A 25,944-nucleotide genomic window follows, 5' to 3' on the forward strand; every position below is an offset into this window, starting at 1 on the left:
AGCGTCCTAATGCAGCTTGGATGCGGGTGGCGCTGTGGGTTAAACCACAGAGCCTAGGACTTGCCGATCAGAAGATCGGTGGTTCGAATCCCCTGCTCCTGCCAGCCTAGCAGTTTGAAAGCACGTCAAAGTGCAAGTAGATAAGTAGGTACCGCTCTGGCGGGAAGGTAAATGGCATTTCCCTGTGCTGCTCTGGTTCGCCAGAAGTGGCTTAGTCATGCTGGGAACATGACCTGGAAGCTGTATGCCGGCTCCCTCGGCCAATAAAGCGAGATGAGCGCCACAACCCCAGAGTCAGTCACGACTGGACTTAATGGTCAGGGGTTTCTTTACCTTTATCTAATACAGCTTGGCGCTGTGTCTTAGTGGCCTCCTTGATACCGTTGCTTCTTTGTGCCATGCAAGGAAGTTGGGAGCTAGCAAGCCTATTCCCCCACCGCCCTGATCCCCAGATCTGCACTGTGCAAGTCCTGCAAAATTGGCATTTGCAGAGAGGCGGAGTCTTCATGGCACTCTCCATGGACATGAACGGAAAGTGGTCTGTGCCTGTTGTCCTCAGGGGGGCTTCCTGATCAGCGCTTCCCTCCCTGCAGCCAGGCCCTGGTCGGTCGGTCTCTGCCTCTCCCCACCCTTGCCTGTCTGCTTGGAGGATGGAATCTTCTGAGCTCCCCAACATGCCCGGACAGGGATCCCTCCCCGCTCACATTCCTTCAGATCTGCTGCTGCCTGTTCCCTCTGTGCCCCGTGGCCCAGGAACGAGTGAGTTGCCGTTCCCACCCCTGATCCTTCACTTTTGTGCTAGCACCTTCTCAGCTGCACTCCTTCCCCCTGGAGTGTCTGCTGATGCTCCCCGTGCTTTGCGGCAATCACCTCGCCCAACCTCACAGTAGCACCGAGCAGCCAGATCATTAATATTCCTGCTTTACAGATGGGGAGATGAGAGGGTGACAGACTGTTTGTGAGCCCAGGAATACCCCTGGCTAGGCAGGAATCTGGACAAGGAGCTTCACGTCTCAGGAGGCCAGGCTCAAACCTGTTTACACAAAGGCCTTGCTTCTGTTTCAAACTTCTGTTGGCCCCAAACTTTCCTTCGTCAGCAGCGTAGCAACACCCCCCCCCCAGCTCCTGAGGCACAGCTTTTTTTAGGAGACCCCCAAAAAAGTTGTTGAGCTTTTTTAGAAAAGTTGAGAAAATGCACTGTAAATTGTAGGTGCCGTTTTCTTTCTCGTTTCACCTTTCCTATTTAAGTATATGCATCAAAAGTGCTTCTCAAGGACCTCTGGGTTTGCTTCCTTTCCATATTTTTTGCACGTAGAAACCTGTAGAGCAGTGGTTTTCACTCAGCCTTTGGAGTCCATGGCTCCCTTGACCAACCACATTCTTTCTGCGGCTCCCCTGTGGGAGACACTTACATGACCTTCTTTTGTGCGGGGCTCCAGCTTGGCACAGTAACGTAAGGAGAGAACTGGAGGATCAGGCCAGTGGCCTATCTAGTTCACCATCCTGTTCTCACAGTGGCCAACCAATTGCCTATGAGAAGCCTATGAGGACTTAAGTCAGGGAAGCCTCCAAAGAGGGCCAGATTTGATGAGGGGAACATGCGTGAGGGCCCACCAAAGTTATTGACCTTTATTTAAGATTGAAGTTGTTGAGCTTAGCCTAGGACTTGCCGATCAGAAAGTTGGCGGTTCGAATCTCCGCGACGAGGTGAGCTCCCATTGCTCAGTCCCTGCTCCTGCCAACCTAGCAGTTGAAAGCACATCAAAGTGCAAGTAGATAAATAGGTACCGCTCTGGCGGGAAGGTAAACGGCGTTTCCGCGCGCTGCTCTGGTTCACCAGAAGTGGCTTAGTCATGCTGGCCACATGACCCGGAAGCTGCATGCCGGCTCCCTCGGCCACTAAAGCAAGATGAGCGTCGCAACCCCAGAGTCGGCCACGACTGGACCTAATGATCAGGGGTCCCTTTACCTTTATCTTATCCCAGAAATAAACTGCCACAGGGACTGGATTAAACCGACCGGCAGGCTGGATTAGGCCACCGGAACAGACTTTGGACATGCCTGACCTAAGTGCTCCAGCCGTCTCCCCTGGCATGCTAAGTTACAAACTGCCTTTCTGACTGAGCCAGCCCTGGTTATTCAGTCTCCCATCTAAGCAACTGGCCAGGTTGGAGACCTGCTTAGCTTTAACAAATATACTTTAATAGCATCATGTGCCATCAGACCATTGTCTGGACCTCCTGCCCCACCCTCCTCCTCCTCTTATCTGCATTGTATCCTTTCACTGTTCCTCCAGGCTATTCACAGAATGTTTTGCAGTTCTTTCCTCTTCCCCAGATTCACTCTTGCTCTTTGTTTTTGATCCTGTGCAAATTGCTGGCTGGCCTCCCCCCCCTTTGTTTTAAATACACCCCCCCCCCCGGCTATTTGTAACAAGTGGCAAACATCTTCCTCCAGGGCCTCCCCTGCATCCCTGGCTGAAATTTGGCCGCCTCCAAAGTCTTGGAAGCTGCTGGATTCTGAGCCCTGTTTCCAGATTCTGTAAGGCAAAGGTGATGGACTTAATTTTATTTATTTATTTACGAATTACATTTATCACCCACATTCCCCCCCCCCAAAGGGCGCTCATGGTTTCCCCTCTCCCCATTTTATTCTCACAACAACCCTGTGAGGTAGGTTAGGCTGAGAGACAATGGCTGGCCCACGGTTGTCCCAGTTATCCAGGTTTTGGACCCTGCCTTCCGTAACTCTGGTTCTTGGATGTTGAAAGGTTCTTTTATATGAAAAAATTCTCTGGAACTCAGTATGGTTGTTCCTCATATTAATATTAATTATATTTGCATACTGCCCTTCAGCAGATCTCAGGGTGGTGCACAATTTAAAAATGCATCATAAAACAAGAAAAAAGCACACAAACCAACTCCACAAAGCACATTTTAAAGCCCTTTAAAAAAAAACCCGGTGAGGTCACTAAAATTGGGGGAATGGAGTATACCTGAAGGAGCGTCTCCACCCCCATCGTTCTGCCTGGACACTGAGGTCCAGCGCCGAGGGCCTTCTGGCGGTTCCCTCATTGCGAGAAGCAAAGCTACAGGGAACCAGGCAGAGGGACTTCTCGGTAGTGGCGCCTGCCCTGTGGAACGCCCTCCCATCAGATGTCAAAGCGATAAACAACTACCTGACATTCAGAAGACATCTGAAGGCAGCCCTGTTCAGGGACGTTTTTAATGTGTGTATTTTTTAGTGTATTTAGTGTATTTTTTGTCTTTGTTGGAAGCAGCCAGAGTGGTTGGGGAAACCCAGCCAGATGGGCGGGGTACAATTAAAATTATTATTATTATTATTATTATTATTATTATTATTATTACTATTATTATTATTATCCCTTACCAATTTATTTATATATTACATTTTTAGCCTGTCTTTCCTCTCAAGGGAACCCAGGGCAGCCAAGGTCTGTCTGTCTGTCTATCTATCTATCTATCTATCTATCTATCTATCTACTCACCTTCCTTCCTTCCTTCCTTCCTTCCTTCCTTCCTTCCTTCCTTCCTTCCTTCCTTCCTCCCTCCCTCCCTCCCTCCCTCCCTCCCTCCCTCCCTCCTTCCTTTCAAAAAGTACACTAGAGCCCCCCCATAAAAGCCTGTCCCCCCACCCCTGCATGGATGGGGCTCCTCAGTACTCACTGAGTACTGAGCATAGTGTGATTTCACCACAAAATGTTCAACCCTTCAAAATGTTTTAGGTGTTGTAAAATCTCAGAATTTGGGTGGAGCTCAGAAGCAGGACTTCCAGTTGAGTGCCTCACACAGCTCTTTCTAGACCTTCTCTATGAATAGGCAAAGTAGGGTAAAACCCAGTGTGCCACTCCCCATTCCCTCCCCCCCAAAAAAACCCCCCAAAGCGCAGGGCCTTCTCAGTGGTAGTGCCAAAATCATGGAATAATTTTGACCAGGTGTAGCCTTTGTATAGGCCTTTCATGGTCTTGGCCTTTCCCCCTGTGGTGCTGTCGGGGCAGAACTTTGCCAAAGGACTTCACCCGGCAGAATGAGCTGTAAAAAGCAAGCACAGCAGCAGACAATACTATCTTTAAAACCCACAAAAGACTCTGAGGTCCAGAGCCTAAAATTATCTAACTGCTTCACTTCTCTCCGAATTTCTCCTATGTCTCAATGCAGTCCTGCCTATGAACTTTGGTCCTTCGGGCTCAGCCACCGGACGGATTCCTTACGTGACTTTGGAACTCCTTTTCAGAACACCTATATGATACCTACTGCCGTTCTTTCCCTTCCATACTCTCTCCTTGCAGCGCAACTTTTTCGAACCCTTGGCTAGCTCCCTAGAGCAGTGTTTTTCAACCACTGTTCCGCGGCACACTAGTGTGCCGCGAGATGTTGCCTGGTGTGCCGTGGGAAAAATTGAAAAATTCGAAAGATTTAAAAATAAAGTATTTTATAATTTTTCATATTTCTGTTTACTTACTATTTCATAATAAAGTAATTATAAAATACTTTCTTTGTTTTTATTTGATTCCTATTCAAGAGAATTACTTTATATATAGTCAATATAGGCACAGAGTTAATTTTTTTAACATTTTCTAATGGTGGTGTGCCTAGTGATTTTTTTCATGAAACAAGTGTGCCTTTGCCCAAAAAAGGTTGAAAAACACTGCCCTAGAGTACAGTCTTATTATCCATAAGAACGTAAGGATAGCCTGCTGGATTAGGCCAACGGCCCCTTTAGTCCAACATCCTGTTCTCACACCGATAATAATAATAATAATAATAATAATAATAATAATAATAATAATAATATTTATACCCTGCCCATCTGGCTGGGTTTCCCCAGCCACTCTGGGCGGCTCACAACAGAATATTAAAAACACAATACAGCATTAAACATTAAAAACTTTCCTGAACAGGGCTGCCTTCAGATGTCTTCTAAAAGTCAGATAGTTGTTTATTTCCTTGACATCTGGTGGGAGGGCGTTCCACAGGGCAGGTGCCACTACCGAGAAGTCCCTCTGCCTGGTTCCCTGTAACTTTGCTTCTCGCAGTGAGGGAACTGCCAGAAGGCCCTTGGCGCTGGACCTCAGTGTCCAGGCAGAACGATGAGGGTGGAGACGCTCCTTCAGGTATACTGGGCCAAGGCAGTTTAGGACTTTAAATGTCAGCACCAACACTTTGAATTGTGCTCGGAAACATACAGTGGTACTTCGGGTTAAGTACTTAATTCATTCCAGAGGTCTGTTCTTAACCTGAGGTACTATTTCTGGGTTAGCGGAGTCTGTAACCTGAAGCGTATGTAACCTGAAGCATATGTAACCCGAGGTACCACTGTACCTCTCCTGAGGTTTCCAGCAACTGCTATTCAGAAGCATTATCGCCCCCAACCAACCATCGCCATCGTAGCTAGTAGCCATTGGTGGCTTTATGCTTCATTGGCCCAGTCCTCTTAAAATCTACCCAAGTTGGTGGTCATCATGTTTCTAGTGGGAGTGAGTTCCCTAGTTTAACGTGTCCATGTCTACTTAAATCCATTGCATTTAGTGGGGCTTTCTCCCTGGTGAGCAAGGTTAAGATTTCAGCCAGAGCCCTCATGGCTTGCTAAACATAAGTACAGTGGTACCTCGGTTTTTGAACATCTAAGAAGTCGAACGTTTAGGTTTTCGAAACTCGAAAACCAGGAAGCAACTCTTTTGGTTTTTGAATGCTTTTCAGAAGTTGAACGTGCCACGTAGCTTCCATATTGAGTTTTCCATAAGTAAATGCTTCGGTTTTCGGATATTTTGGAAGTCGAACGGTCTTCCGGAACAGGTTACGTTTGAAAACTGAGGTACCACTGTAGTGAAGTTTCATTTATTTTATCCCTTAACTCTCCCTTCCATCTTCCTGTTGCCTTTCAGTACAGTGACCTGTTTTCTTGAGCACTCTAAAGTGCTCTGTACATTGACAGTACTGTAAAAATAAAATCATAGTGTGTGTTTCTAGGTTAAGACTTCTAAAAATGTTTTATTTATTCAGTGTCTAAGAATGGTTAACTCTGATATTATAGTCAAAGAGAGTTTGTTTTAGTTGTGTTTACTATTGTATTAGTTTTTTATAGAGGTTTTTAATATCTAAGGAGCTTTTAAGGAAAGGCTGTTATGTAATTTTATAAATAAGGTACCGTGTCCTATACAGCATCTTTTACTTTCCTTTTTTTGGCACTTAAAATGATGAGCCCTGTTGTATCAGACTACTAAATCTACAATCCTATACACACTTAGTGGGGAGTAGGGCCGGGCAATATATTGATATATCGTTCAAAGCTGGTTTGACCCCTATATTGTGATATTGGTTTCATAATTTTTCACCTGGTGATAGATAATGAATCATGATGTGTGTGTGCACGCTATGGAAAAATCGCAAAGTGGGGAAAACCTTGAATTCGGCCAATGCCTCTACATAACTCCATCTTTATTTCAGACATTTTGATATATCATTATATCGCAAAGTTTAGCTGGTGATATATTGTGATGTTGCAAACCAAATATTGCCCAGCCCTAGGGGTGTAAGCCCTGAGATATATGGATGAAGGGCAGTGTGCAGATTTTATATTTATTATTATCATTATTAAATGCAACAGGATTTAATTCTGAGTGAGTAGGATTGGGCTGAGCATGCTCTTTACGACACTAGCCCACAAAAAGGGCATGGATGCAATCACCTTCCTCTGCAACCAGTATTGATAAGATACACTTCCTTTGAAAGTGGAAGCTCAGTTTAGGTATCATGGCTGATAGCTGGTGATGGACCTCTCTTCTCTGGATCTGTCCGGCCCCCTTTCAAAGTCATTTTAACCAGTAGCCATCACTGCTGAGTCTTGTGACAGTAATTCCTCAGGTTAACAATTAGACCTACAATATAAAAAAGTGGGAAAAACAAATCCAATAGGTGCACACTGGCTAATTTTCCGCATGCAGTAATTTACACAGGTTCTACCTTGTGTAAATAAATAAAATAAAATAAAATAAAATAAAATAAAATAAAGCCTAGCTTTCCTCAGCACAAAATTAGGCTTGCAATAGGTTGGGAAAATTCCTTACATGTCCTGGTTTTCGGGTGTAAAAATGGCGTCAGGGAATTTTGTTGAATTGGCAAAAGGTCAGGGAAAACCCGGATGTATGGCAGTGCAATGGGAAAAGCACCTCAAAAAAAGCTTTAAAATCACTATTTTCGTGGTAGGTTTTCCCAAAAAAGCTCAACACTTTGGGTTTGTTCCCCCCAAAAAAGCTTTACAATTTTGGTGTGTTTCTTAAAGAAAATCTCAGCAATTTTGGTGGTTTCCTAAAAAAAAATCTCAACAATTTTGCGGGTGTCAGGAATTTTACTTTTTGAAATATGGCAACCCTAACAAAATCTTCCTGGCACTCCTGCTACTAACATTTGTTATTACAGAAAGGGTGGGGGGAGGCTTGTAGATGCGTGCCTCATCGCTCCCCCAGACTCCCACCCACCACCCACCCATCTTCCAATTGCTCTCCCCCCTTAACTTCCCAAGCGCCCAACTTTCTATCCCACTCCGGCCCGCGGCTCCTCTCCGCGCGGCCCCTTTAACTTCCCCCTCTCTCCCCGAGCTCTGTGGGCGGAGCCGAGCCAGGCTGGGGCGGAGGGGCGGGCTCAGCGTGTCCATGGCGACGCGGCGGTGACGTGCGAGAGGGGGGCGTGGGCGTCCCGGCTCCATATGAGGCGGAGGGGGGGAAAGCGAGGGGGGCCAGAGCCCGAGTCCAACCCGGCGGCTGCAGCGCGAGGAGCCATGAAGACCCCGGCGGACGCAGGTGGGGACCGCGGGAAGGTCCCAAGCTTGGGTGGGGAGATGGGGGTCCCCCGGTGGGGGAGGAGTAAAAGGGGGGGTGTCGCTTAGGGAGGGGGGGGTCGGCCGCGGCACGTGGGCTTGGAAAGTTGGAAAGATGCGGGGAAGTTTTCCCAGCAAAACGACCCCGGGAGAGTTCGGACTTTGGGGGTCCCGGAGGGGTAAAGGGGTGATTGTGCGTTATCTGCGCGCGAGAGATTCCTGGGTGAACCGAGAGGGACGGATCCTGCTCCGGGGGAGGGGAAGGAGGAAGGGGAGACTTTTCTATACAATCCTGCAAGGAGAGGCAGGGATCCACCGGGGAGCGAGGGAGGGAGTCAAGGCAAGATCCGCAGCGGGCTCCGGCTCCCGTGCCTGGAGTGAAGCTGCAATGGAGGTTCCTGCAGGGAAGGGAATGGTGTGCAAGCAAGTTTTTTTTTTCCTCCCCTTCCCGCCCCCTCCTCCTCCCCCCCCCTCCCGGAGTCCATCTCTGGCAGCTAATGGAGGCTACTTAACTCTTGTTTCCTGTCCATCGAGCCTCTCGGGGGAGATCCTTTCGCAGGGAGGCGGGCGAGGAGCGGGAGGCAGCCCACCCCTCTCTTCTCCGGGCTCCGCCGGAGTTTGCGAGCAGGAGCGGCGCAGGGACCTGTTGCGTTTCCCTGCCCGGCTCCGTTTCGCGCGTGGCGGTGCCCGCTTGGCCTCGGGACGGAGCGCTCTAGCCGGGAGTTTCCGCTGCTGTCCTGGAATGGAGGGAGTGGGGGGCGTGAGCGGAGTTATGGGGGCGACTTTGGGGAGGTGGGGGGGTCGGGGGCGTCCTGGGTGCTTCTCTCCCGCCCCCCTCCGGCCCGCTTGTTCTGCAGTGGGTGCTCCTGGCAGATTGAGGGGGTAGGGAAATGAATGGGGGTGTGTGTGACTGAGGCTGTGTGGGCCCTGATTTGTGGGGGTGGAATCTGCGTGTGTGGCAATTGTGGAGGCCTCGGGCTATGTGTGTTTCTCTCCCCTTTTTCCGCTTTTTCTACTTCCCACCCCCAACCGTCCCACTGCCGTGGGGTTGTGGGAGTTTTTGAAACCGGATTAGCTTCGGTTTCGGATAGACTGAATCCCGGTGGGTTTTCTTTGGGGGGCTGTGGGGTGGGGTGGGGAGATGTTGGAGAGACGTTACTCAACGCCACGTTGCCGAAACCGGATTAGACATCCATAGCCGAATTGGGGGGGGGGGGCGGGATGTTTGCGTTCGCTTTGGGGAAAGGGGCGCACTTCGGATCTGGGGAAGTGGCCGGGGCGCTCTCCTCCCGTCCCATTGTCACCTTGGAAGCGATTAAACGTGATAACACGGTAAAAAGACAAACGAGGCATGTGATTTCCTTTTCCCTGGTTACGGTGTGTGTGTGTTATATTCCCCCGCAAAAAAAAAATTAAAAAAATCAAATCTGGAGAATATTGTTGGCAAGTGGAAACGGTTCACGGCGCATCGCGGCGTGTGTGTATGTAAATACGGAGCGAGGGGAGCCCGTGGAACGGAGAAAAAGTTACAAAGCGTTCCGAACTGGAAATTCTGCGTTCGAAAAAGGAACTTTTGTTTCCGACAAACAACGTGGTGTTAAGGTGGCCTGGCGGGGATGGTCAGTGGAAGCGCGGCGGTGTGGTGGGTGGCCTTGTAAGTTGTGCATTAGTTGGTTTGGGGGTGGGGTGGGGGTCTCATGCTTCCTTTATCACCCTCAAACTCCCCACCACCTCAAACATAAGCAAGCCAGGTACATGGCGGGCGGGGCCCTCTTTTACACCAGCTGCCAAACGCTACCTTAAATGTAGCTTGTCTTCTTGTAGCGGTTTTGGGGGGGGGGGGAGGTTAATCTCCAACCTCAAATTCTGGACTTTAACCTCTTTATAAGAAAGGGGGTTTCTGTAGAAGAATGCCCTCCCCTCCCCGCTTCTCGAAATAAAAACATAAAAAACCAAGATTCAAAATCCGGCCTGAGTTCAATTCACTGGATTGGCGAGGTGGGGGGAGGAATTGCTTGCCCACCTTTAAGCGGGGTGCACTTAGATGTGTGTGGGAGTGTTGCCGGATCACTTTTACTAAGCTGGGCTCTTGCGGGGGGGGGGGGGTTGCCGTCTTAAAAATGGCCTTGCAGCGGTTTCCGTTTGAGGGCAAGTGGTTGGTGGACTTTGCTCCTTGAAAGGAGTTTGCGCGGGGGGGGGGGGGGAGGCGGATACGAAATAAAGCTGAGGTTGCATTAGGAGGTGGAGAAACAATTTGTTTGAAAGGGGCTTTAAAAAATCTTTTTGCATTGTGTGTGTGTGTGTGGACAGATAGCAGTTCCTTTAAATTTTATTTTTATTTTTATTTGGCAGAGGCTCTGGGGAGGGGTCAGATTCTTTCCTCTGTTCTCTTCTCTCTCCCCCCCCCCTTCCTCTCGCTCACTCTCTGGTTTTGTTCAGAGCTTCCACCCCATCCCCCCCTGGCGCCACCCTCCCCCCTCCCTTCCGAGCCCGATTGTCTGTCTCCTGGAATCTTGTGTGTCTTTTTTTTTTGAAGTGCTTCTGTTCGGACTTGTCTTTCCCTCACACCTCCTCTTTTGCAGTAATCGAGGCCACTGAAAACTCTTCTCTCCCTCTCCCCCTTCCCCTTAAACTCTGGGAAAGTTCTTTTCTTTGGGCGTCTGTTTAAAAAAAGGGGAAAAAAGAAACCCTAATAATAATTCCTGGGCCTCGCCCAAGCCGCTAGGAAAATAAAATCTTGCAGCGTTAACCCCCATGTTGGAATCTTTCTCACACACACAGCGAACGCAGATCCCAGATCTGAAAGCATTCAGATCCCAGTTGCAAGGCACTTAGTTTTTCCACCGTCTGAAAAACGCTTTTAAAAAAAAACACCCCATCAACTTTGTTTTTGGCGCGGGAGGGGGGGGGGAGGAAAGAGGTGTCTGGCTTCGTCTTTATTGCCACCCCTCGCTGGCATGCTTCATGCAGACGGCCTCTGATGTGGCTTCTACTAGCTGAGCGTGGGTCCCCCTCCCTCCTCCCCCCTCCCCCCGCTTGCTTTGCTGAAAGCCAGAGAATGGTAGACTTGTGCATGTGGCTTTAAGAAAGCTGTTAGTATTGGGGAGTGATGTAATATTAAGGGTCCCCCCCCCCTTCTGAAGCCGGGATTGAATTCCAGCCCTTTTAGCTTCTGGCTCCGGGGATTAGTCACAGGGGTGGTGTGGTTTGGAGTGTGTAAAGGGGGGGGGGTGGTGATTTAAAGAGATATCAACTTAATTTCCAGTTTTCTTCTCGTCTCCCTCCCCCTCCCACTTTTTCTTCTTCTTTGCTGTCTTCCAGGAAATCCCTGAGCAAATAACCATAGAACCCCTTCTTCAAAACAGACCATAGTTCGAGGGGAGGGAGGAGGGTCTCTGTGTGGCTAGCCTTGAGTTAGTCAACCAGACAAAAGGAGGTAAAGTGTTTTTAAGATGGAGTCCCCTTTCAGCTGAGCTTTGAAATAAAACACACACACACACACACACACACACACACACACACACGAACTCTGGCAAGTAGGAGCAGTTTCAGCCCCCCCCCCCATACACACACTTTCTCTCTCTCTTAGGAAGCAGTGGAAAATAGGAAGGGGGGCGTGGAGGGCTTGGCTTGGCCAGAGGAGCCTTAAGCCAAGCCTGGGGTTGCGAACACTGTGTGCATTGTGTGTACGTTTTCCGTGCGCCTTGCTGCTCTCTCGCTGTCAGGGAAAAGACCCCTAATTGCCTTCAGTTCCCCCATCTGGGGCATGTGCATGGGTCAAAGGTGTTCTCCCCCTGCCTGCCCTCTCTGGGACAGAGCTGTGGCTCTGGGCTGCCCTCCTGCCACACGGATGGGTTTGTGTGGCATGGCTGGTAGCCCTCACTCCCTGCCTTGGAGCCCTCCAGAGATGGGGAAACAGGGTGGGCTTCGTTTGATGAGAGAGATCTCTTGTCAGTGGGGCATCTGGGACCCATAAAAGACTGGGAGAGGTGGCTGGAAAGGGTTCGGCGGTGATGACAAACACTCTCTCGCTCTCTCTCCCTGCTTAGTATGGCTTGGGTGGGTGGCAACAGACCTGCCACGAGCTCTGTGGTAGGGACGGCTGGTGTCTCGTCGTCTTCCCCCACCCAGCCAGCCAGTCCCTTGGCACAGGCCTGCCTCTGGTTCGTGCCAGAGCTGGGGGCACTGCCAGCCAACAGACGGTGGTTTTTTCCGCCAACCTCCCCGTGGGTTGGCAAAGGAGGTGGCTGAGTTGGTGGAGACATGGTGGCAACAGCCATGGGCGCAGGGTGGGTGGCAGCAGAGGACTTGTTGAAACGGTCTTGTGCCTCTTCCACTTTGGAATAATGGCGGGGAGGGGGGAGAAAACCCTCTTGGCTGTGGCGTGTTGTGGTAGGACTTGGAAGGCAAGGATAATAGGGTGGGTGTGATCCTGGGTTTGGGTGCAAATGGGACTTTTGTGAATAAAGAAGGAAGTGTGTGTGTGTGTGTCTGTGTGTCTGCATAATTACTTCTTTATTTTAGTAGAGGAAATAGCAACCTAAACCCTTTCCCTGGAAGATTAAATCTCTGCAGCCTGATCATTGAGAGGGAGCTTCTGGGTGGGTGTAAAATGATAAGAGGATTGTGTCTTTGAGCAATGGGCCAATGCAACAAGCACTATCCTCCTTTCTCCCTTCTCTCTCTCCCTTTTCTCCCGGCCACAGGAACAGGAATGTGCCTGGTGCGTTCCTGGGAGGGTGTTAGTTGGTGAGAATCTAAACAGCAGGACAGGGTCTGCAGGATAGGCAACTGGAGGGGAGGGGGGGTGTCGGAAGAGCTTGCCCTTTTAACCGGCTGTCAGCTCTGCCAGGCTCTTCCTCTTCCTCCCCTTCTCCTGCCATAGGATCTTCCAGTTGGCTTGCCCCCATAGCAGGCACTCCACACTTCATTAAGAGGAGAGCAAAGTTTTGCAAGAGGCCTTGCCTCTTTAGCTGACGGGACTCTATACCCCCTTCCCTCCAACCACCCTGATCAAAATGATTGCACTAGCTTGGAGGTCAAGCCCAACTGCAGGACTGCCCTGCAGAGAAGAGAAGAGCGGGGTGGACCAGGAAGCAAAATTTCCTCTCCCCCCAACCACCACCGCTCACCTGAGTTGGTTCCAGCGTGCAATATCATTGGAACACACACCATTCTTTGTGCATCATTTAGCACACCAGCAGGGCCCTGCAGGGGCGTCTGGGATCCCAGCTTACATTGCATGGAGGTTTACAGTCCATTTGGAAGGCCACATGTTCCCTATCCCAGACTTTTTACTTTAGGAGCCGTGCAAATGTTCGCTAGCATCACTGAGGGCCAGCCTGCATCTCGCAGCATCAGGTGCATGAGCTTGCAGTTGGGTACCACTATACACATACACAATTTTTGTCTTGACAACATGAACACTGCCATTTTTCTATTTCTTTTTTTAAAAGGGTGGAGGTATAGCCCTCTCCCACAGATAAGGCCTCCTGCTGACACCCAGGCTATCCTGGTACATGAGGTTTCTGCTTCTTTTAATGTGTGGTGTCCATGTCTGGAAAAGCGATCCTATGCAAAGACATTTCGGGGGAAGTTTTGCATTGCTGGGAGAAATGCCCTGATTGTCATAATCATGTGAAGGGCCCCCACCCGCCTTAAACTCCACGACAGAGGGGAGGGGGTTGTTCCTCCAGCTCTGTTACACCCCGGGAGGACTCCGCTGGTGGGGGGGGAGTGTATCTGGTAGCACCAGCCGGAGAACAGTAGCCCATTCAGCACACTGTGTTTAGTTCTCTGCAGGCGGCTGATGTCACGGCCTTCCCCCCCCCTTTTTCCTCCACCGCCTTCCTAATTAGTGAGAACAGGACTGTGTGTGTGTAAGAGAGAGAGAGTTGGGGCTGACTCACATGCTGCAGCCGGGGGAGGCGAGGGGAGCAGGTTGGCTTGTTTCTTCCCCGGCCCCCTCTTTTTCTCTCACCCCCCCTTCCACCCTCTTCAAACTCACAGGAACTGGGAGATGGGATGTCGTCCACCCACTCCACTGCTGGTGGAAAACAATTGGGGGGCCTGGATGGGACGCAAAACCAGGAGTCAAGCGGGGCATATAGGGGAACCTAAGATGTACCTGGAAATGGCTTCTCCCCCCCCCCTTCCACCAGCCCCAAACAGGTGCTACTGAGCTTGATGCTTCACAATACCCTCCTTTTGTGAAGAAGAGGGAGCAACTTGCTCCAAACTTTCTCCTCCCCCCAATGTGGCTGGTATTGGGGAGAAGGGACCCCGCTGCTTTTCGAACCAAGAGTCCTGCATGGGCACCTGCTGTATCCGGGGCTGCTTTTGCGCCAGGCATCGGGGCGGGGGGGGGGGTTGTTGTGCCTCCCCATGCCGCCAGTGCGTAGTTGTGGGGTGCCTGTGGCTGCCTATCCTTGGGGTGCTGCCCAGTTCACGCTGTGCCTTTTCTCCCTTCCTCCCCGTTTATTTTTAGCCTCTTGTCTCCCTTGCTGTTGCCTGTTGCTTGGAGACTGGTACTTTGTGGGGGGGGGGGAGCGGGGTGGTTTCTGTTTGTAAAAGGCCCTTGTGGTGCCAGGGAGCAAGGCAGCAAGGAAGATGCTCAGCTGAAATTGTGGTTCGGGGGGGGGGGGGGCGCTGCACAACTCTGCTTCCCCATCCCTGCCTGGACCGCACTTTAGCCCTGCCCTTTTGCCTGTTGGAGAATTCATGGGTGCTGGGGCTGTTGGGACACACACACAACACGGAATAGCTTTGGAGCGCCCCCCCCCCAAGGCATGCGTCTATGGGACCCACCTCTAGCCCTCCCACCCCCCCTCTCCTCTCCGGATGACATCACCACCCTAATGGCTTGGTCTGTGCGCCGAGATGCCCTTGAGCCGGCGCCCGCCCGCGTCCCCAGCCTCCATTACAGGGCCCTGAATTATTGATGGGCTCAGAGCGCCTGGGGTTTGGGAAATGGGAAACCACAGTGCCCCCCTCCCCCCCCCGGCAAAGCTCAGACACCCCCCTCCCCCAAGGCATTGGGCATAGGCTCAGCAATTTCAAGCCAAGGAGATCATGATGGGTTTGGTGAGGGGGGGGGGCAGAGAGAAAAGCGAAGAAGGTTGTGGAGTGGTGGTCTCCCTAAAACCACCCATATGCTTTCTCTGTGTGTATTTGGTGTGCCAGGCATGCCCTACTGACCCATACACAAGAGAGTGGCATTGCCCTTGGAGCTGAGGTTGCTGGACCCAGGACCTAGGAGACCCGGATTCAAATCCCCCACCCAGTCTGTTCGCTGTAACTCTGCCTGAGCTACCTCACAGGGCTGTTGGGAGGGTTTACATACAACCCTGTGAGCCTTGTTGACGAAAGGAAAGATGGGATGTAAATAAGTTTTAAACCAAACGATGTGTTCGCGTGGCACTGGGTTTGTGAGGCGCGCCGAGGCCGGAGCGTGTCCAAACTGGAAGGGCCCCCAGGATCCTTTAGGGAGAGCTCCCCCCCCAAATCGCTTTAACTTGTGGGTGATGGGTGCACCCCTTGTGTTCCTCGGGCCTACTGGGAGGCCCCATTCCCTGCAGGGCCAGCATGGAAACAGCCCTATTGTTTTCCCTTCCGACTTCCTGTTTATGAGAGAGCAGCTAAAATTTGGTGAGGTGGGTGGGAACAGGCGTGTTATTCCACCCCCCCAATCCCAGGATGTGTCAGAAACAAGTCTGTGGGGTGTTTGGGGACCCTTGCCTCAAAAAAGTTTTGACCCTTGGTGCTGCCAACACAGGCCTACTACGCATGGGGTAGTCTTAGGCCTTGGGTGTGCTTCTGACGTCCTCTTGTGTTTTCCAGGCGCGCCCCCCCCCCCCTTGCAGCAGCCGCCCCACAGCCACCCCCCTCCCCAGGAATGCTCTGGGGCTGGGCTAGGCTGCTGCCTCGTGGCTGGAAAAAAGGGCCCCTTGTCTGGGAGCTGCTGACCTCAGCCACTAACCATCCCCCCCCTTGCCCAGTGAGAACATGGCACAAAGAGCCTTCCTTCCCCCCTTTCTCCTCCCCCCCCCCTTTAAACATGTTGATGCTTCCCTCTCTCTCTGTGCCATAATGGGGCTGATTCTTCACAGAGTTGCTGAGCTGCACCCCTTAGGTCTCCTCCCCCCCCCCTTTCACTCAGTGTGTGTTTTGCTCTCGGGGTGGAGATTGTTGTGCAGGTATGGGTCCCCGGGGCAGGACTCTGTAAGTTTGCTGATGGAGGCCGCCAGCTCTGGCTTCTTCGCACCCCCCTCCTCCCTCCCAGGTAGAGGGAGGCTTAACATCAAGAGGCAAGCCTGGGCTGTTCCTCCCTCCCACCCACGCTTGGAGGAGGATCTGGTTGGGACCCAGCCTGGAAGTCGCAAGGCGGCTTGGCCGGCCTCCCAGCCTCCTGGCTGCACAAGAGGAGAGGCGGCGGCGGCAGCAGCAGCCGCCGGTTTCCTGTTTTTCCCCTCCCTGTGTGTGCGCTGGAGGGGTGGCAGGGAGGGGAGAGAAATCCATGCACCTCGTAGTTTCATCCTGCGGGGAGATGGGCCGGCAGAGTCCTCAACTTCCAGCCCTCCCTTGGCTGTAACCACTGTGCCCTACTGCCAGCACTTACCGATGGGATGCGGGAAGCGGGTCAGAGTATGGGAAATGGCAGTACCTTTGTTCCAAGTCTGCCCCTCCTTCTTTTTTTTAACAGGAAAATTATTTGCTTCTCTCTTCTCTCTACCCCCCCCCCCCCCCGCGCAACCTGGCTGCTGTCTCCTCCATCCCGAGCTGGCTAACTCTACTTTTCTCATTGCCAGGGTTCGCCTTCCCAGACTGGGCCTACAAGCCAGAGTCGAGCCCCGGCTCGCGCCAAATCCAGCTGTGGCATTTCATCCTGGAGCTTCTGCGCAAAGAGGAATATCATGATGTCATCGCCTGGCAGGGGGACTACGGCGAGTTTGTCATCAAGGACCCGGACGAGGTGGCCAGGCTGTGGGGGGTGCGGAAGTGCAAGCCCCAGATGAACTACGACAAGCTGAGCCGGGCCCTGAGGTGAGTCGGGGGGGGCGGGAGCTGGCAGAAAAGGGTGCTGGAAAGAGAAACCCAAGAGTCTGCTTCCCTTGTCTCTATCCTCCTGGGCTGTTCGAACCTGGCTGTGTTTTTCACTCCTGTGCAACTGCTGTGTGAACCCTGGGAACCAATATATGGAGTGGAAACCTGTATCCTGAGACTGCAGCCTTTTTTATTTTCTAAACATTGCATGGTTCTAGTCCTTAACGGCTCCAGAAACAGCTTGGCAGCACCTGGTTATATCCAGAAACAGGGATGAGCGAATAGAGGGGAAGACTCCAGAGTTCATTGTCTGCCTCCCACTTCATTTGTGAACACACTTCTCTGCTTAATCCTTTCCCCTGTCTGACCACAGATACACTATTTTCTGAATCTTCAGAGCAGAATGAATTGCGGAAGCCGTCAAATGTTGCCTACTTCATTCTGAGTTTATTTTTTGCTTTTGTTGGTGAATAACACATAATTTTAAATAAACCATAAAATTATAGGGTTGGAAAGGGATCTTGAGGGTCATTTAGTCCAACTCCCTGCAGTGCAGGAATCTCTCATTCATCTTGGGGCACAAACGCATGACCCTAGTGCTAATCACGCAAGCTCCCAGTTCTCTGCTTTGTTCTGCTCACCTGTGCAAAAGAAGCGCGGCTCAAAATGTGTGGCACACATGTGAAACCGCACCAGCTCATTGTGCCTGGCCATAGTACTGCTTTTGGAACGGTGCCTCACAACGGTCCTGTGAGGTAGGCCTCTCTTGCTCTTCCCTGAGAGACGAGTCGTCCCATCACCCCAAATCCACAGTCTCAGGTTTGCACTGGTTCTGTGTATCTAAATGGAAGACCTCTGGCTTTGTAATGCTTCTGTGGGGAACCTTTGGCCCTCCAGATTTTGCTGAGCTCCAGTGCTCATCACCCCCTGGCCGTTGACTGTGCTTGCTATGGCTGATGGGAATTGTAGTTCAGCAACATCTGGCGGGCCAAAGGTTCCCCATGCCTGATAACAGTGATTTGCATATAGTCCTGCCGGGAAGTTCCATCACTTTTGCAGAGGGATGGCTGCAGAGCAGAGGGTGCCAGATTCAGTCTGATTCGGAAGCAGGTGATGAGGAAAGACCTCTGCTGGAGAAGGGATGTCGTCCACAGCCGGTTGCGCTGGGCAAGATGGCCAAAGTCCAACATGGTACAAGGGCAGCTCTTTGGGTTTCATCAGGCCATTTTGGAGTCTGTACAGAGTTTGTAGCCGGAAAGGCACATTCACACCATATACAGTGGTACCTCGGGTTGCATACATCAGGTTACATACGCTTCAGGTTACAGACTCTTCTAACCCAGAAATAGTACCTTGGATTAAGAACTTTGCTTCAGGATGAGAACAGAAATTGTGCTCCGGCGGTGCAGCAGCAGTGGGAGGCCCCATTACCTAAAGTGGTGCTTCAGGTTAAGAACAGATCTCCAGAACGAATTAAGTACTTAACCCGAGGTACCACTGTATTTAAAACTACGATACCACTTCCTGCAAAGAATTCTGGGAGGTGTAGTTGGTTAAGGATGCTGAGAGTGGCCAGGATACTCTCTGTTCCCCTCCCAGTACTACAATTCCCAGAGTTCCCTGTGAAGAGAGATTGACTGATAAAGCATTCTTGAATTGTAGCAGCGTAGCTGTGTGTGTGTTTGCGTGCATGCCCGTGTATATGGTGGGGGAGGTTGATAAATCACTGTCTCCCCACCTCCGGTACCCACCTATGCAATGGGGAACATAACCTCACGGCAGGAAATAATATGCATGCTTGTGGGAGCTGATAACTCCAAAGAGACAAATAGAACAGAGGTTTCACTCTTGAGTTGGCAGCAAGTAAGGGGCTTAAATCTGTTTCCGCCTCCTGTGAGATGGTGAAAATGAATGTTCTCTAGCCATCACCTGGAGGAGATGGGTAGCCCAGGCATCCAAGCAAGTGATAAATTTCTTGTTCCACCATGAGGTCTAGAAACTTGTCTGTTGTTAACAGGTTGTGCTTAATAGGTGCCCAGGCCGCAAAAAACTCAAATCTGTTCTGAGTGTGGAGAAACCACAGAACCGCCCACCAAGTATTCAGAGTCTGAAGAGTTTCTGTAGTGGGTGTTCAACGGGGCTTGTGAGTCACTGACCTTCCTCTCCTCCTCCTGCACCTTGTCCTCCTTCAGGTACTACTACAACAAGCGGATCCTACACAAGACCAAGGGCAAACGTTTCACCTACAAGTTCAACTTCAACAAGTTGGTGCTGGTCAACTATCCGTTCATTGACATGGGCATGGCAGGTGAGTTGGGGGGGGGCGGGGAAAGAAACCAAAAGTTTAAACCAGGTGTGGGGAACCTTTGGCCTTCCAGATGTTGTTGAGCTACAGCTCCCATCAACCCCAGCCATCGGGAGTCCATGGGCCAAGGATAATGTTGGGAGTTGTAGTTTGGCACAATCTGGAGGGCTCAAAAGTTCCTTGCACCTGGCTCCCACAAAGGATTTCATTAGAGGAATGTTTAGCCGGCAAACGCATGTCAACATGCAGAAGTGGTGAAAGTGATGAGGGTTTTTTTTTTTGCAAAGATGGGGGGTGCTGACTTGGTGTACGAACAAAGCACCCCTCCCCTAAATTGTGGTGGCTACACATAGAAAGGCATAATGTCGAATCAAAATCTGGAATCCAAGTGCCTGCTCTTCCCTGTGCATAGGGCCAGGGTCAAAGTCACCTGTTACAGGGATGCATGCGTTCTGTACATGAGGTTCGGTCCCTGATGTTCATACCCAAAAGGTTTTTGGGGCTGTGCTACAGCTGATAGAAACTGAAGCCTGAAATATCAGTGGATGTGCAGTGAAGGTGCCAGAATGGATTGCACAACTTTTGGGGGCTGCCACAAAGAAGACCCTCTCCTGGGCCACCACTATCACCCAAACCTCTGAGGGAGGTGGAAGATTGGCTGATCTAAAAGCCCAGGAGGGCATATAGGGAGAGAGGGAGGTCGTCTTTCAGGTACTGTACTAAGATAGCTCAGTTGGTTAGAGCAGGGTGCTGATGACTCCAAGGTTGCAGGTTCGATCCATGTATGGGGCAGCTGAATTGCAGGGGGTTGGAATAGCAGATCAGCAGGGTCCTTTCCAACTCTAAAATTCTATAAGTCAATTAAGGCTTTATACACGAATGGTGGGCACCTTGAATTAGGCATGGAAACGGAACAGCTAGCCGATACTGGATATGTATATGCTAGAATTTTATGTTGTCAACTGCCCTGAGATCTTTGGAAGAAGGGTGGTATGCAAATTTAATTTAATAATAATAATAATAGAATTTTGGAGGGATGTGATAGAAGACAGAAGGAAAGTGGGAATAGGACTGGGTCAATTTTGTCTACTTCCTCCTTCCTCCTCCCGTATGTTGGATCTCCCAACTTCTCTTCGTTTCCGCAGGCGGGGCTGTGCCCCAGAGCGCCCCTCCCGTGCCGTCTGGCGGCTCCCACTTCCGCTTCCCCCCCTCGACACCGTCCGACGTGCTGTCTCCCGCCGAAGACCTGCGCTCGCCGGGCGTCTTCTCGGCCGTGGCGCGCCGCCTGGCGCGGGGCTCGGTCAGCGACTGCAGCGACGGCACCTCTGCCAACTCAGAGGTGGAGGAGTCCCTGGCTGAGGAGCAGCGGCGGGGCGGCGGGGAGCCCGGAAGCTTCCGGGGCCCCCCGGTGCCCGGCCATGCCCGCTTGACCCATGACGGCCTCTTCCGGGTCTACCCGCGCCCACGGGTCCCCGAGCCCCTCAGCCCTTTTCCTGTGTCTCCCATGGCCGGGCCGGCGGGCCTCCTGCCCCCTCAGCTGTCCCCGGCTCTCCCCCTCACGCCCACGCACATGAACTACACCCCTTCACCCACCCTCAGCCCCATGTACCCTGGTGGCTCCCACTTCTCCTTCAACCCAGAGGACATGAAGCGCTATCTCCAGGCCCACACTCAGAGTGTGTACAACTACCACCTCAGCCCCAGGGCCTTCCTCCACTACCCAAACATCGTCATCCCACAGCCCCAGCGCCTCGAGAAACCGCCTCTGCCACCACCGCCGCCACCACAGGCCGAAGAGCCGCCTTCCCCTTTCAAGTTCAAGCTGCAGCCGCCGCCGTTGGGGCGCCGCAACCGCGACAAACAGCAGCCCCCCGGCCTGCCCCCGGGAGAGTCCATCAGCGGCATGCCATCCTCCTCCTCCTCTTCTTCTTCCTCCTCTGCCTCTACATCTGGGGCGGAGCCGCCTCTGCTGCCCCAGATCAAGGTGGAGCCCATTTCTGAGGGCGAGTCGGAGGAGGACCTAACCGTCGAGGTGACCGACATCAGCGAAGACGACGAGGACGTCTTCAAGGCTCCTCTCGTGCCTCTGGAAAAGCTGGAAGAGGAGGAGGAGACCCCGGCAGCCGTGATGGCGGCCGCGCCCCCCGCCTCCCATGCCGGGGAGAGCGGCAAATGCATCCCTCTCAAGCTGCGCTTCAAGCGCCGCTGGAGCGAGGACCAGAAGCTGGAAGCGGGTGCGGGGGCCGAAGAAACGGATGACAAGAAGGTGAAGGGGGAAGACGACGCCAGCAGCCACGGGGACGGGGTGGGTGGCCGGCGGATCAGCACTGAGCTGCAGCGGGCCACGGCTGAGCTGACCCTGGAGAACCGGGATTCCTAGAGCTGGGATGCGCAGCCCCCCCACGGCTCCCTTCCCAGGACAGACGGACAAAATGGGCAGGAGGGGGAAGAAGGGGGGGCTGGTTTTGCTGCCTTAACTCAGAGATTATCTTTTTACCTTTTGTCAGTTTCCCTTCTCTCCATCCCTCCGCCCCCTGTTTATTCCGGAAACTCTGTAAATTTTATTATTATTTCTTATCTGGAAGCCAGACAAAAAGGAAAAAAAAAAAGTGGAAAGAAAAAGAATTAGGGGACGGGGCGAAAAAAAATATTGAACAGTTTTTACGTGTCTATATACATATATAAATATATATATATAAACTCTTTGCGGGGAGGGGGGATTTCTAAAAAATTAATATGCTGGGACGACTTTTAAGGGTTCTCTTTATTCCTGTTCAACCCCCTTTCCCTTAAAATCCTTTAAGGTTATATAGTCCAAGGCCTTTTTTAAAAAAAGAAAACCCTGCAGGAATGAGTAGGGTTTTTTATTTTTTAAAAGAATGAAAGTTCATAATATTGGTTTTGCCTTCACGGGGTTTTTTAAGGGGTGGTCTTATTAAAAGAACCCACCTCCCCGATATTTTCCTTCTCCCCCCCCCCCCTTGCGATTGGCAAGTTTTAAGCACAATACACTTTTTAATCCTCCAGGGGATTGAGAAGAGAATTAGCCATATTTTTTCATGCATCTCACTCCATTTTAATAGAGCCCAAGAAGTGGGGTGTGGGGTAATTAATATCCCCTTCTAACTCATATTATGTAGAAGTGATGTACCTTTTAAAAAATAAAATGCACCCCCCTCAACCACACTCTTCCCCTGCCCCACCAAAAAAACCACAGAAACCAACCTCATTTGCTAGAGGTTCCTAGGGCAGAGAGAGTTGGACGGCTCTTGAGTCTCGCTCCAGAGCATCATCTTAATCTCTTCCCCCAGCCCATCTCTCCTATGAATAGTAAGTTGGTATATTTGTGAAACCTTGGGATCCAGAATAATGACAGAAGAGGGATTTCCACCCACCCACCCCTCCAAAGAAACTCCTTCATAATCCATTGCTTTATGTAACCAAAAATGAACTAGTGGGCTTGGTCACAGTGTGCTCCCCTCTCTGCCTGCCCCACTGTCGTCTTGGGTGGGTGGGATTTCAATGGAGTTTTTAAGTGCCTGTTGCAAGTGCTTTTTCCAAGAGAGTGGGCACTCCTTTTTCTCTTTTTTCTCCCAACCTTACTTTCCCAATACTCTTTGTCCCATGAAACCCCCCACCCTTCCTCTCTCCATGCCTCTTCCCCCACCCCCAAATTAAGGCACTGTTTCGCCACCTCACTGAATAAATCCCTCCTCGAGAGGGAGGGCCGAAAGCTGCCCCACTTCCCCCTTTCTGTCAAAGAGGGAGATTTGGAGCCAGGGGGTGACTGCAGGATGACAGTGCCTTGCAAAAAAACAAACAAAGCAGGGATCTCCCCCCCCCCCCAAACAAACACTTGTGTACCTCCTAATTGTGCCCCAAACCCAAGCAGGCATACCCGCCTTTGTTTTCAGCTACCCCACATTCAAGCAGGAAAGAGACTTTTTCCAGTTCCCAGCAGGAGAGAGAAATGTCTGTTGTTTTTTCTGCATCCAGACAAAAAAAGCAAAACCACCACTCAAAACGGGTTTCGGAAGGGTGGTGTTAGGCCAGAAGGCTAGATCTTCGATCATAACCTGCTGTTTGTAGGGTGGACATAACGAGGCATCATGCTAAAGGGGTTTTTTTATACAGCCTTATTCAAATTCTTGTACATATCGAGGAAATGGGGGTGTCTCATTTTAAGAATGTAAAAACAAAACAAAAAAAACCAATAAAAAAGGGTTTTGAGATTTCATAACTTTGTGCTCCCTTAGAAAAAGAAAAGAAAACTGTTTGGTGAATCTTGGAAAGTTACTGTTTAATGCATTGCTCTTGATTTGAGTGCATTGCTATAATGTTTCCCTAAAAAGTGGTTCTGCATTGACTGCAGGTTCTCTACCAAGAACATCTGAATTCTGCCACATGAAGCTTGATAGTGGAAGCTTATTTCTCCACCTCTAGCTTCTAAGAGTGGGGGGATTATTGCCCATGGATTTACAAGCAGAGTTTGGTAGACATATTCGAGATGTTAAAAGCTGAGATTCTTGAAAAGGTAAATTTCCAGACTATGCTGCTATAGATGCATATAGGTAAAGAGACCCCTGACCATTAAGTCCTGTCATGGCAGACTCTGGGGTTGCGGCGCTCATCTCGCTTTATTGGCCAAGGGAGCTGGCGTACAGCTTCCGGGTCATGTGGCTAGCAGGACTAAGCCGCTTCTGGCAAGCCAGAGCAGCGCACAGGAACGCCGTTTACCTTCCCGCTGGAGCAGTACCTATTTATCTACAGTGGTGCCCCGCAAGACGGAAAACCCGCTAGACGAAAGGGTTTTCAGTTTTTCGATGCGCTTCGCAAGACGAATTCCCCTAAGGGCTTGCTTCGCAAGACGAAAACGTCTTGCGATTTTTTTTGCTCCCCCCCCTTTTTCTAAGCTGCTAAAAGCCGCTAAGCCGCTAATAGCGCTAATCCACTAAGCCGCTAATAGGGTTGCTTCGTAAGACGAAAAAACCGCTAGACGAAGAGACTTGCGGAACGGATTATTTTTGTCTTGCGAGGCACCACTGTACTTGCACTTTGATGTGCTTTTGAACTGCTAGGTTGGCAGGAGCAGGGACCGAGCAACAGGAGCTCACCCCGTCATGGGGATTCGAACCGCCAACCTTCTGATCGGCAAGTCCTAGGCTCTGTGGTTTAACCCACAGTGCCACCCTTACAGATGCATATATGACTCCGCTTAGAACATGGTAGGGGTGAGGATTCTGTGGTCCTCCAGACCTTGTTGGACTCCCAACACCCATCAGCCTGAGTGAGGATGGTCAGTATTTGGAGAGCCACAGAAGCCTTGCTTCTGATTAAAGATAATGCATGGAATTTCTAGGATGAGATTTCTCCTTCCCTCAAATCTTCAAGGCTGATGGAAAACTTCTTTCACATTTTCCTTTCCTATCTTAACCTGAATATCGAATGTGCTTTGCAAGGAGCCCTGGGCTTGCTTGCTTGCTGCCCCACATTTCCATTCTGTGAGTGGAAACCTGTGGAGAATCATTTTAAAGGATCCCTTCTAGGGTTGTGCCTAGTGTTCCAAGGCTGCAAAATTGCAGATAATCCCGTTGCAAAGAGCTAATCTTGAGGGGTAGTTTTGTGGCTATATATTTCCCACAGAGACACCGCTGATCCACAGGAGCAGCCCTGTTATATCATAGTCACGCTGGTTGAATATGCACGCTTGGAAAATGCTCGGTGCTGTGATAAGTGGCATGGGAATCATCGTATACTCCAGAGTTATAAACAGGGATGCTGGCAAGGCCTAGCAGACCTTACTGTAGCTCTGGATGAATCCAAGTGGTCCTGGGACAGTCCCCTTGTGACAGTCCTTTGCGGTGGAAGACAGGACAGTACTGTAGTCAGCAAGCTGTCCATCAAAGAACCATGGACAGTATCTAAGACACGGATTCCATTAGCACAAGGATTCCACAAAATTGTCGAGTTCGAAGGCACCCAAATTTGCTCCAGAGGATTGAGGGAACCCCAGAACAGTACAAGAGGAAAAGGGAGGAGGTTCTGTTGCACAAGTGTAAATGCTTACATTAATGGAACGTAGTGCTACATTGGGTGCAATCCTCCTTTGCCATTATTGATTATTCTCACTGAGGAGCCTCTTAATACCTTATTTTAAAAGCTGCCAAGTGGAAGTGAGCCTGAAGGAAGGAGTGACTTCAGGTATTTCTTTTCCCCCCAATTATTATTTTGACATGAAGATACCCCAACCAGAGCCAGATGCAAAGTACTGGCGGAAATTGCACCAGTACACTTTGGATGAAGAGCACGGTGACTCCTAGGCACAGGAATTTGCTTTCAGGATCAGAACTTGTTTCACAATCCTCACGCTAGCCCACTTAACGAGATGTTTTTTCCCCTGTGCTTTGGAGCTAGAGAACCTTCAGATGTTATTAATCCGAACTATAGGCTACGCCAGCTGAACCTGATGGGAACTAGAGTCTTAACTGCATCTGAAGCTTCACCGGGTGCCCATCTCAGCTGATCAATTAGCAATGGGTGGGTGGATGTGTTTCCTAGTTCCGTGTCAGTTCTGCATGTGTTCAATAGGCTTCCCGTTGATGTGGATTTAAAAACAAAGCTCTAGTTGCATTTAAATCGTATGTATTTTTATGTGCAGCTCTACATCAAAATGCAGAAGCGTGATTTGATAACTGCATTCTGAGCCACAAGCGAATCTTGGGACTGCAAATTAAGCTGGTTTGTTTTAAAGCGGACCAGAT

The 25,944-nt window shown here is 50.8% G+C and overlaps 1 protein-coding gene across 5 annotated transcripts in view; it reads left to right on the forward strand.

The window, feature by feature from the left end:
• Nucleotides 1–23,423, forward strand: part of ERF (ETS2 repressor factor) — a 39,882-nt gene extending 16,459 nt beyond the window's left edge. For 2 of the 5 annotated variants that reach the window (XM_083753934.1, XM_083753932.1), the window contains exons 3-5: nucleotides 16,644–16,878; nucleotides 19,071–19,186; nucleotides 20,329–23,423. In XM_083753934.1, the coding sequence (XP_083610060.1) occupies nucleotides 16,644–16,878; nucleotides 19,071–19,186; nucleotides 20,329–21,563 (1,586 nt within the window). In that variant the 3' untranslated portion in view covers nucleotides 21,564–23,423. Of the gene's footprint in view, nucleotides 1–7,695; nucleotides 7,820–16,251; nucleotides 16,480–16,643; nucleotides 16,879–19,070; nucleotides 19,187–20,328 lie in introns of those variants that run through there. The other 3 variants (XM_083753933.1, XM_083753935.1, XM_083753936.1) reach the window with 3 other exon arrangements.
• Nucleotides 23,424–25,944: the final 2,521 nt, after the last annotated feature.

The sequence above is a fragment of the Podarcis gaigeae genome, assembly GCF_964106915.1.
Source record: "Podarcis gaigeae genome assembly, chromosome: 8".
Lineage (NCBI taxonomy): Eukaryota > Metazoa > Chordata > Lepidosauria > Squamata > Lacertidae > Podarcis > Podarcis gaigeae.